Consider the following 12,332-nt stretch of genomic DNA (forward strand, 5'->3'; position numbering starts at 1 on the left):
AAATAAAAAAGACATTAGCAACTTCAGAGGCCAGAGGGTGAGACCTATAAACACATGCCGTGACTGAAAAAAAAGGTTGAGAAACGCTGGTATATGGTGTGGCTCTTTGTGGTACCACAGTAATTTTTGTGGCTCTTAGGCTCTGACTGGTTGGCCACCCCTGGTCTATGCGATCTCCCTCGAAATCGAACAAGCCAACTGCCTGTCAATCAAAGGAGGTCCGACTCATTACAACTTCGGCAAAACCGAAAGTGAAACCTAACACGGATTGGGATGTAAACATTGCGAGAGCAAAGAAAATTTGGAAAATAAACTCAAACCGAATCGACGTCCCTAGAGTCTAGGGCTGTCTTAAATACTTCGAAGATTCGAAGATTCGTTCGATGGGCATGGGATTCGAATATGAAAAAAAATATCGAATATATTAATAATAATATATATTTTTGTGCAAAATCAACTCTGCCTCTCTTTGTTAACTACAACAAGCAATGCTGTTTGTTATTTAAGATGAGGTCGGACTCGTCACTGACAGATTTGTGTTCATTGTGCTGCTTTTATAAAGCCTCAAATGACGGCTTACAATATTTCATGAAAGCAAAGTTTGTTCGTTTGTCTAAGATTTAAAAAGGTTTAAACTTTACAGCACTGACAAAGTTGAACAAATTGCTGTACAAGTCCCACAACATAAAAATATATATATATATATTATTTATATATATATTAATATTTTTTTTTATATCGAAGCTTCGAATTAAAATCGAATCTCGGCCCGAAGTTTCGAATTCCAAAAAAATACTGTAGCTCTAGACTCCCTAGACCTTGACTCCCTAGATCTAGACTTCCTAACCCTGGACTCCCTAGACCCAGACTCCCTAGACCCCCTAGACTCCCTAGACTCCCTAGCCCTTGACTCCCTAGCCCTTGACTCCCTAGACCTAGACTCCCTAGCCCTTGTCTCCCTAGCCCTTGACTCCCTAGACCCCCTAGACTCCCTAGCCCTTGACTCCCTAGACCTAGACTCCCTAGCCCTTGACTCCCTAGCCCTTGACTCCCTAGCCCTTGACTCCCTAGACCTAGACTCCCTAGCCCTTGACTCCCTAGACCTAGACTCCCTTGACTCCCTAGCCCTTGACTCCCTAGCCCTTGACTCCCTAGACCTAGACTCCCTAGACTCCCTTGACTCCCTAGCCCTTGACTCCCTAGCCCTTGACTCCCTAGACCTAGACTCCCTAGCCCTTGACTCCCTAGCCCTTGACTCCCTAGCCCTTGACTCCCTAGCCCTTGACTCCCTAGCCCTTGACTCCCTAGACCTAGACTCCCTAGCCCTTGACTCCCTAGACCTAGACTCCCTAGACTCCCTTGACTCCCTAGCCCTTGACTTCCTAGCCCTTGACTCCCTAGACCTAGACTCCCTAGACTCCCTTGACTCCCTAGCCCTTGACTCCCTAGACCCCCTAGACTCCCTAGCCCTTGACTCCCTAGGCCTAGACTCCCTAGCCCTTGACTCCCTAGCCCTTGACTCCCTAGACCTAGACTCCCTAGACTCCCTAGACCTAGACTCCCTAGACCTAGACTCCCTAGCCCTTGACTCCCTAGACCTAGACTCCCTAGCCCTTGACTCCCTAGACCTAGACTCCCTAGACTCCCTAGACTCCCTAGCCCTTGACTCCCTAGCCCTTGACTCCCTAGACCTAGACTCCCTAGCCCTTGACTCCCTAGCCCTTGACTCCCTAGACCTAGACTCCCTAGACCTAGACTCCCTTGACTCCCTAGACCTAGACTCCCTATCCCTTGACTCCCTAGCCCTTGACTCCCTAGACCTAGACTCCCTAGCCCTTGACTCCCTAGCCCTAGACTCCCTAGACTCCCTTGACTCCCTAGCCCTTGACTCCCTAGCCCTTGACTCCCTAGACCCCCTAGACTCCCTAGACCTAGACTCCCTAGACCTAGACTCCCTAGCCCTTGACTCCCTAGACCCCCTAGACTCCCTAGCCCTTGACTCCCTAGACCTAGACTCCCTAGCCCTTGACTCCCTAGACCTAGACTCCCTAGACTCCCTTGACTCCCTAGCCCTTGACTCCCTAGCCCTTGACTCCCTAGACTCCCTTGACTCCCTAGCCCTTGACTCCCTAGACCTAGACTCCCTAACCCTAGACTCCCTAGCCCTTGACTCCCTAGACCTAGACTCCCTAACCCTAGACTCCCTAGCCCTTGACTCCCTAGACCTAGACTCCCTAGCCCTTGACTCCCTAGACCTAGACTCCCTAGACTCCCTTGACTCCCTAGCCCTTGACTCCCTAGACCTAGACTCCCTAGCCCTTGACTCCCTAGCCCTTGACTCCCTAGACCTAGACTCCCTAGACTCCCTTGACTCCCTAGCCCTTGACTCCCTAGACCTAGACTCCCTAGCCCTTGACTCCCTAACCCTAGACTCCCTCGCCCTTGACTCCCTAACCCTAGACTCCCTAGCCCTTGACTCCCTAACCCTAGACTCCCTAGCCCTTGACTCCCTAACCCTAGACTCCCTAGCCCTTGACTCCCTAGACCTAGACTCCCTAGCCCTTGACTCCCTAGCCCTTGACTCCCTAACCCTAGACTCCCTAGCCCTTGACTCCCTAACCCTAGACTCCCTAGCCCTTGACTCCCTAGACCTAGACTCCCTAGCCCTTGACTCCCTAGACCTAGACTCCCTAGACCTAGACTCCCTAGCCCTTGACTCCCTAGACCTAGACTCCCTAGACCTAGACTCCCTAGCCCTTGACTCCCTAGACCTAGACTCCCTAGACATAGACTCCCTAGACCTAGACTCCCTAGACCTAGACTCCCTAGCCCTTGACTCCCTAGACCTAGACTCCCTAGCCCTTGACTCCCTAGACCTAGACTCCCTAGACCTAGACTCCCTAGCCCTTGACTCCCTAGACCTAGACTCCCTAGACCTAGACTCCCTAGACCTAGACTCCCTAGACCTAGACTCCCTAGACCTAGACTCCCTAGACCTAGACTCCCTAGACTCCCTAGACTCCCTAGCCCTTGGCTCACAGCCCTTTAGTTGACTGGTTAGCGCTGTGGTCTGTGGTCTGTGGTCTAGGTGGGTTTGACTCCCAGCTGCCCCCTGAATCTGCTACACTATGTCTAGAATCACACAGTGGCGTTATGCCGGCTTTGTTTGGTTCAGTGTGAAAAGGCAGAGGCGGCATAACGAGGGCTCTTCTTTACAGCAATATTATGGGATCTCTGTTTAAAAGGGGCTAAATAGTCATTTCATACAACTTCTAGCAGCTGATACCAGAATATACTGTATACACATTCTTCTTGTTCCTACCTCTCAGGTAACAACATGGACATCTATGTGTCTGTGGCCTGCCACCCGGGTCACTTTGTGCTCCAGCCCTGGAGAGACATGTATAAACTAGTGGTCCTGATGGGAGAGATGATCCTCTACTACAACAAGACGGAGGAGAAACCGCTCAGCGTAGAGAAGAACCAGATATACGCCGCCAAGGTGGAGAACAAGTGAGTGGTGTTGTCAGGGCCGGACTGGGGAAATAATTCATACCGGGAGATATAGCGTGAAATATAGCCCCAGTCAGGCCACTTTTTAAGCAGTCTGGGAGTCTCCCACCAGGACATTTTTTGTTACAAAGACTTAATTTCCTGCATTCTGGTGAATTTTAGTGCATGTGAATCACAAACAATTGCTTAGTACAATGTACTGTTATGAACCTCAAATAAAACTTGTGGCACTAGCAATGCTACTCTCTCCACCTTCAAAAAGAAAAAAGCAAGACCACAACATATTTTTCTATTTACTATTATAATACAGTTAACCACTCTCTCCACCTATTCAAACAGAGCAAGAGCACAATACCCAATACACAATACTTTTGATGGGTAGTGGTGCATCAGTAAACTGAATAGGGATTCAGTTTACTGATGCACCACTACCCATCAAAAGTTAAAATAGCCCTTTTACACAAACATTAAATAACAGACCTTTCATTAACAATACTATAATAACAGTAGCCACTGCCAGAATAGTGTGACACATGTATCGCGTGTGGTGAGCACACGCATGCATGCACAACGAAGACAGAAGATTGCGTTGTCTCAATCATTTTAACTATAAAATTATGAGCTCAAAGTATGAGTTCACTGACTGAAATGTCCAACAAAAAGCATCAATTGTCAAATAATATTGATCACATTAACTAGACTAGATGTTTTTGAGGAAATTAGAAAGGGAACAACAACTTAACCCTTGTGTCTGATCAGATTCTTATTTTTTTGATAACTTTGCAGTGATTATGTTTGTAGCCAATATATGTGGCAAAGGTGTGTAAAAGTTGGAGTGTTTCATTTTTAATCTGACATTACATAAAAAAATAAAAATAAAAAATGATCAGGGCTGAAGTTGAATACAATATTTATGGAAAAGAAAGTGGGAAATTATTTCAACATATAATCTTTTTATGGCGTTTTTCAATTTAGTCCCCTGGTAAGAGTATAATACTTTAGTTTTCAGACACAAGGGTTAAATTATTTATTTGTTTCTTGTCATAACATTGGGCTTTTGACAGGGGAGATGATGCATTGCATGGTAACGTTAGCTAGCTAACATCCACATGTTTATTTTTATCACTGACTAACCTGCTGGTCCCTTGACCTTGGTGCAAGAAAACATTTGATAAATGTTGCCGGATTTAGCAGCATCTCCTGTAAGGGCCTTTTTTTTTCTTTGTTTTATCCCTCTCTCCTCCACCCTTTCTCTTTCTTCCACTGTCCATCTTGACATCAACGTTAATTGACTTTCGCTCTATCTCGTCCAGTAACTGCCGGACGATGTATGCCGGATGGTCGTCGATGACCAGCGGAGGGGGAGGCTCCGGAGCTGGGGGAGACAGGGGACTGGAGACCACCGGCTTCAGCTGGGAAACATGAGAATGAGGGGTGAATGCGCATGTGGGAGGGAAGCTGGAGTCTGACGACTGAGGGGTTAATGACTGACAGAATTTTATAAGGACCAACAAAACGGGGGGTGAGTTTTCGGGGAAACTGACTTGAGAGGAAGGTCCCGAGACGAGAGCCAAACCATCTGACCTGGTTGATAGTTGGGGGCCGGGGTCCGCTGGAGGTCGGCAAAGCCGCGGTTCTGATCAGCGGAGCAGCGCGGCTCTGGTGTCCTCCCATACCCTCCTGCAGCGGTGAAGGTGCGCCTGCACCGAGGGAACTGAGATCTCCTCCTCCTGGGTAGGGAACAGTGGAGGCTGGTAGCCCAGAGAGGACTCGAAGGGAGACTGACCTGTGGCAGCGGAGGACAAGGAGTTGTGGGCGTACTCGATCCATGGCAGGAAGGCGCTCCAGCCAGAGGCGTCGTGACGCAGCGGAGGGCGGACCCCAGGTCCTGGTTGGCCCGCTCCGACTGGCCGTTGGTCTGCGGGTGGTATCCGGAGGAGAGGCTGACCGACAGAAGGCCTTCCAGACCTGGGAGATGAATTGAGGCCCTCTGTCGGAGACGATGTCCACCGGGATCCCGTGGAGATGGAAGACGTGGAGCACCATCAGGTCTGCAGTCTCTGAAGCAGAGGGACGTTTGGGGAGAGCAACAAAGTGCACGGCCTTCGAGAATCGGTCGACAATGGTGAGAATGACTGTGTTACCGTGTGAGGGGGGCAGACCGGTGACGAAGTCCAGGGCGATGTGTGACCAGGGCCGGCCAGGGACAGGCAGCGGACGGAGGAGCCCGGCAGGTGGTCGGTGGGAAGCCTTCCCACAAGCACAGACAGTGCAGGCAAGGACGAAGGCGCGGGTGTCTTCCCTCATGGAGAGCCACCAGAAGTGCCGCTTCAGTAGGGACAGGGTACGGTCAATCCCAGGATGACAGGCGAACCGGGAGGCGTGGATCCACTGGAGCACCTGGGAGCGGACAAGGTCGGGAACAAAAAGCCGGTTAGGTGGGCCGTTACCTGGATCAGGCTGGACGCGCTGAGCCTCCCGGACGACGGACTGGATCTCCCAGGTGGCGGAGGCCACCAAGCAGGAGGAGGAGAGGATGGTGTCAGGGTGTGAGGGGCCCCCTTCGGGGGGGCTGGCCTCCAGGGCCAGCTTGATTGCCAGGAGCTCCAGGTTTCCAATATCATAGTTGACCTCCGCCGTGGTCAGGCGGCGAGAGAAGAAGGCGCAAGGGGTGTAGTCTCTGGTCAAGAGTGGATCGTTGGGAGAGGACCGCCCCCACCCCGGTACTCGAGGCGTCCACCTCCACCACAAACTGGCGGGACGTGTCCGGCTGGACGAGGATGGGCGTGGAGGTGAAGTGAGCTGGGTAAGGGGTGCAGCGACCCGGCTGTACTCCCTGATGAAACGCCGGTAGAAGTTAGCAAACCCCAGGAAGCGTTGGAGCTGCTTGACGTTGGTGGGCCTGGGCCAGTCTGATACTGGCTTGATTTTCTCGGGATCCGCCCAGATCTGGCCACCCTCTATTATGTAGCCGAGGAACCCGATGGAGGAGACGTGGGACTCACACTTCTCCGCCTTGGCGAACAACTTGTTCTCCAGCAGGCGTTGGAAGTTTCAAGTTCAAGTTTCTTTAATAGTTGTCATACAGAAGTACAGAATACTTTCATACAAAATGCTTCTTACTGTTACGCTCCAGAGACTGTGCTAGACAAGATAGTATCAAATAACATAGTATAGCATGTAATTTAGAAGAAGAAAATGAGGTCACAGTGTTCGGTATAGACATATGTACAATGTTCTGAGTTACCATATAATATACAATACTATGCAGTGTACTAATGTACAGTACTATATAGTGCAAAGCAGAAATGGGATGAGGTACAATTTAGGTACAATTTACAGTAAGGTGTACGAGTTGTAGTGCAATCCTTCATCAATAAATATAAAGTGTGGGGAGTGGGTGCTACAGTGTTTGTTTAAAGTGGGTGTGTGCTATAAAGTGTGTGGAGTGGGTGCTACAGTGTGTTTGTTTAAAGTGAGTGTGTGCGTGTGGATGTGTGTGCTATGTGCGTTTGGTGGTTGTTGTTGTGTAGTGTTCATTGTTCGTTTAGCAGCCTGATGGCCTGGGGATAGAAGCTTCTTCTGAGTCTTTCTGTGCTCGCCTTGAGACTCCGGTATCGCTTGCCTGACCGCAGCAGTTCAAAGAGGCAGTTGTTCGGGTGACTGGAGTCTTTAATGATTCTCTTAGCCTTGCCCTTGCAACGCTTGTTGTAAATGTTCTGGAGGGTGGGGAGCCCCCCTCCAATTGTGCGTTCGGCTGAACGTGTCACTCTTTGTAGTCTGCTTCGGTCTTGTGCAGTGCTATTCCCAAACCAGGAGGTGATGTTGCCGGTCAAGATGCTCTCTATTGTACATGAGTAGAAGTTCTTAAGGATCTTCTGACTGACTTGGAACTTCCTTAGGCGCCTGAGGAAGTAGAGGCGTTGTCGTGCCTTCTTCACAACACTGTCAATGTGTGTGGTCCATGTCAAGTCCTCGGATATGTAGGCTCCGAGGTACTTAAAGCTGTTGACTCTCTCAACCGGTGCCCCGTCGATGCTGAGGGGGCTGTAGTCCTTGACCCCCGACCTCCTGAAGTCCACAATCATCTCCTTTGTTTTGCTGACGTTCAGGGAGAGGCTGTTTTCCTGGCACCATCCCGCCAGGACCTTGACCTCTTCCAGGTAGGCCCTCTCGTCGTTGGCAGAGATCAGGCCCGGAAGACCCGGCTTCCATAGAGCGGGAAAAAATCTGAATGTCATCCAAATAAACAAAAACAGAGCGGTAAAGGACATCATGGAGAACGTCATTTACAAGGGCCTGGAAGACAGCAGGGGCGTTGGTCAGCCCAAAGGGCATTACCTTGTACTCGAAGTGACCGAGCGGGGTCTTAAAGGCTGTCTTCCATTCGTCCCCCTCCCGGACACGGACGAGGTGATAGGCATTGCTGAGGTCCAGCTTCGTAAAAATGGTGGCACCTTGCAGGGGTTCAAAAGAGTTAATTAATGGCAGGGGGTACTTGTTCTTGATTGTGATGTTGTTGAGGCCCCGGTAGTCAATACAGGGGCGAAGGGAGCCATCCTTTTTGGAAACGAAAAAGAAACCAGCGCCGACAGGAGAGGAGGAGGGGGTAATAATGCCCGAGGCCAGGGACTCGTGGACGTATTTCTCCATGGACTCCCTCTCTGGACGCAAGAGATTGAACAGGCGACTAGCGGGGAGCGGGGCTCCCGGGAGCAGGTCAATAGCACAGTCGTACAGGCGATAGGGTGGCAAGGAGAGAGCATGCTGTTTACTAAAAGCCTGAATCGACCAGCGCGGATAGGGGAAGCGATTGGCCGTTGTAACACAGCGTGGCACTGAATTGCATGTTTGGACCGGAGCTGGGAGCATAATTTAGGCTCGAACATGCACCCAGCGTTACTGTCGAGCCGTTTGAGCGAACCGGACATGAATCAAGGGAGTGGCAGAGCTGACCGCAGTACAGACATGCCCCCATCTTGAGTCTGTGACGGCGTTCGCTGGGAGAGAGGTGAGAGTGTGAGAGCTCCATAGGCTCAGAGGGGCTGTGCTCGACACGGGCGACGCGCCCGGAGGGAGGAGAGCGAGATGAGTTGGGCAATGGAGGACGAGTGCCGCTAGCCTTTTCACGGCGGCGTTCGCGAAGACGCGTGTCCAGTTCTCTGGCTAAATTAATTAGCTTGTCCAGGGAAGACGGTTTCTCTTTCGACGCCAATTCGTCCAATGCCCCTCGTAACGGCGTGTTATTCCACTCGGAGCCCGCTGCTAGGATACGGAATTCAATTGCATATTCGCTCACGCTGCGGTTCCCCTGGCGGATAGTGAACAAGCCAGCAGAACTATCTGAGCCCCCAGGAGGGTGGTCGAAGACTTTTCGCATGTTGCCGATATATGCAGAGTACGAATCGCAGAGGGGGGACTGACTGAAGTGAAGAGCCCATTCTTTTTTCTTTTTTTTTTATTTATCTTTTTCCCCCTCCATTTTCCTCCGATTTTCTCCCATCCCAATGTTAGTCGTATGCCAATTCCCAGTCCCTTCCTGGTCGCTGCGCACTTACCCCCCACAGTCAGATCATCTGGGAGAGTGGAGGCTACCACGTGCTTCCTCCGACACACGTCCAGCCAATCACCGCTTCTTTTCACCTGGCAGCGTGGATTCTCATCGAGAGGGCGTAGCGTGTGGGAGGACCACACTATCCCCCTCAAGTCCTATCCGCGCTTAGCAGGCGCCCCGACCGAACTGTAGGAGTCGCTGTTTACAACGACCCGGACCCACCCCGCCAGCTTCTCCCACCCTCTAATACAGCCAATTGTATTAGTGCAGACGGCCAGCCAAGCTGGTGACAACCCCGGAGCTGTGAGCTGGATTCGAACAGGCGAATCCAGCTCACAGCTCCGGGGTTGGTGACGAACGCAATCTCCGCTCGGCCACCTAACCGCCTGTGAAGAGCCCATTCTAACGCGGGACCCTTGAGCAGACCCGACAGGTAAGCGATTTTAGACTTATCACTTTGGAAGGTTTGCGGCTGTTGTCCGAATACTAATGAACATTGAAAAATAAAGGCATGACACTTAGAGATGTCACCGTCGTAACGTTCTGGTGCAGGGACATGGGGCTCCCTGTGCGGGGGCGCAACAGGTGGGTCTAGCTGGGCAGAGACGTATGCATCAAAACGGTCACATTGTCTGTCTCGCTCCGCAGAGCTGAGCATGAGAGCGCTGAGTTGGGCAGTGATTTCGTCCAGTAACTGTGTGTGCTGGTTTACCAGAACGGCGTGTCCGTTGACGATGGTCTGGAATTCCCTCTGGAACTCTCTCCATTCTCCGGGCTCCTGTGATGCTGTGTTCGACATCTGGTCGGAGTGTTCTGTTAGGATAGGGGTTGGTGGAGCCCAATAGCAGAACACAGGAGGAGAGAGAATTGAGCGTTTTAGGTTGGTTTTAATGATTACCCCCAAGCAGACAGGTTTACAGGGCGACAGGTACAAGAATGTGCAAATAGATGAGAGCAGTTGCACTCCTTGTGCAGCACGGGGCGTCCAGGCGGGTGGTGTCTTGGAGCGGAGGTCCTGGGCACAGAGAGAACAATATTAGGACAAGGTAATTCAACAAGGATAGAGTAGCAAGGCTAGGGTTCGTTGTCGTACCTAGGAAGTTAGGTTAACACTCCGACGAGGGTAGAGCAGGGTCCGTGGGCTGAAGTATGATCTCGCTGACGAGGGAATCCCTCACAGCCGTGTCAATTAGAGTTCCACTGGCAGCGTGGGAATCCGGGGATCGGATGCTGCCCATATAAGGGTGTGAGAGGATGAGGGGCGAGGAAGGCTTCCGTCGTGAAGGTGTGGAAGGAGGAGGGGTGAGGAAGGCTCTCGCTGTGACTATGACAATCTCTCCAGAGTCCCTCACTACCTGGCTGTCATTCTGCAGAGTGTCATCTGCCATTCCATTCGCCGCCTCCGCTGTCAATCAGTTGTATCGCCTGGTCCCGCCTCCACCAATCACAAGCGGCAGCACGGCTCCATTTGTGTGTGTGTGATCCGCGAGAGGGAGAGAGTCAGAGAGATAGTTCTCCAACTCTGTCGCAGACAGTGAAATCCTGGTTGTTCCCCACCCACCTAGGTTATCTAACTATCGCGCCGCCACAACTAGAAACAATGGCTGTGTGTGTGTGTGTGTGTGTGTGTGTGTGTGTGTGTGTGTGTGTGTGTGTGCGTGCGTGCGTGCGTGTGTGTTTGAGTGTGTGAGAGTGTGTGAGAAGCAAAGTAGCCTAATTCTGAGTGACAATGTGTAATATGATCATTGATTTGATTGTAATTTTGATTCGATTTTGAATTGATTTGATTGCAATTGATTCGATTTTAAATGTATTTGCTTGCAATTGATTAGATTGCAATTTATTTGATTGCAATTGATTGGTGCACCTGCTTGCTTTTGCTGTATTGTACTGACGTAGGTAGGAGGATGCAATGCCACTCTCTCAAGGTTAAAATGTATTTATTCCTCTATAAATACGGGTGACATTTCAGTCTGTCGACCCTTCATCAGACCTGCTACTTCAAATAATAATAATAATAATAATAGATTCTATTTGTAATGCGCTTTACAGTTGCGGGGCAAATCTCAAAGCGCTACAGTTAAAAGAACTTAAAAAACTAGTGAGAATAAAGGAAAGAAAGAATATAAAAATAGGCAAGACTAAACATAGAATAACAGAGAGAAACATAGAATAAATAAAACTGATAAAAGAAATTGGTAAAAGAACATAAAATGTGTGGAGCTAAAAATTTGATAAAAAGTCAACAGAAGGCTCTACTAAAAAGGTGAGTTTTGAGGCCTTTCTTGAAAGCATCCACAGTCTGTGGTGCTCTCAGGTGGTCAGGGAGAGTGTTCCACAGACTGGGAGCGGAAGAGCAAAAAGCCCGATCTCCCATAGTGCAGAGATTGGTCCTTGGGCGCTGGAGGAGGTTTGCCTGGCCAGAGCGGAGATGCCGAGAGGAGGAGTGAGGGTTGATGAGTTCTTTGAGGTATAGGGGGGGCGTTTCCGTAGAGGCATTGGTGGGTGAGCAGGGAGACTTTGAACTCAATCCTGAGTGAGACAGGGAGCCAGTGAAGGGACTTGAGGATGGGAGTGATGTGGTGGTATTTCCGCACTCTCATCAGAATCCTAGCAGCGCTGTTTTGGATACATTGTAGCCTTTGGATGTTCTTGCTAGGGATCCCGATGAGGAGTGCGTTGCAGTAATCCAGCCTGGAGGAAGGTTGTACACAGTCTCCCTCTTAGAGTACGAAGGTCTCTCCCTCTCCAGGTTGTATCAATGTGGACGGAAATACAATTATTCATGTAAAAGTTTACCTCAACCACCCCCCCCCCCTCTCTCTCTTCTCTCCCCATCTTTTCCACCTTCTCCTCCTCCTCCTCATCCTCCTCCTCCTCCTCCTCCTCCTCCTCCTCCTCCTCCTCCTCCTCCTCCTCCTATCCTCTTCATCTTTTCCACCTTCTCCTCCTCCTCCTCCTCCTCCTCCTCCTCCTATCCTCTTCATCTTTTCCACCTCCTCCTCCTCCTCCTCCTCCTATCCTCTTCATATTTTCCACCACCTCATCCTCCTCCTCCTCTTCCTCCTCCTCCTCCTCCTCCTCCTCCTCCTCCTCCTCCTCCTCCTCCTCCTCCTCTTCCTATCCTCTTCATCTTTTCACCTCCTCCCCCTCCTCCTATCCTCTTCATCTTTTCCACCTCCTCCTCCTCCTCCCTCTCCTCCTCCTCCTCCTCCTCCTCCTCCTCCTCCTCCTCCTCCTCCTCCTCCTATCCTCTTCGTCTTTT

At 50.7% G+C, this 12,332-nt stretch overlaps 1 protein-coding gene across 1 annotated transcript in view; it reads left to right on the plus strand.

Annotated features, from left to right (window-relative positions):
- tdrd7b (tudor domain containing 7 b) overlaps nt 1–12,332 on the plus strand; it is a 200,815-nt gene that overhangs the window by 184,644 nt on the left and 3,839 nt on the right. The window contains 1 exon segment of the mRNA XM_084327314.1: nt 3,330–3,513. Within this exon segment, the coding sequence (XP_084183440.1) occupies nt 3,330–3,513 (184 nt within the window).

This window comes from Notolepis coatsorum (assembly GCF_963971535.1).
Source record: "Notolepis coatsorum genome assembly, chromosome: 13".
Taxonomy (NCBI): Eukaryota; Metazoa; Chordata; class Actinopteri; order Aulopiformes; family Paralepididae; genus Notolepis; species Notolepis coatsorum.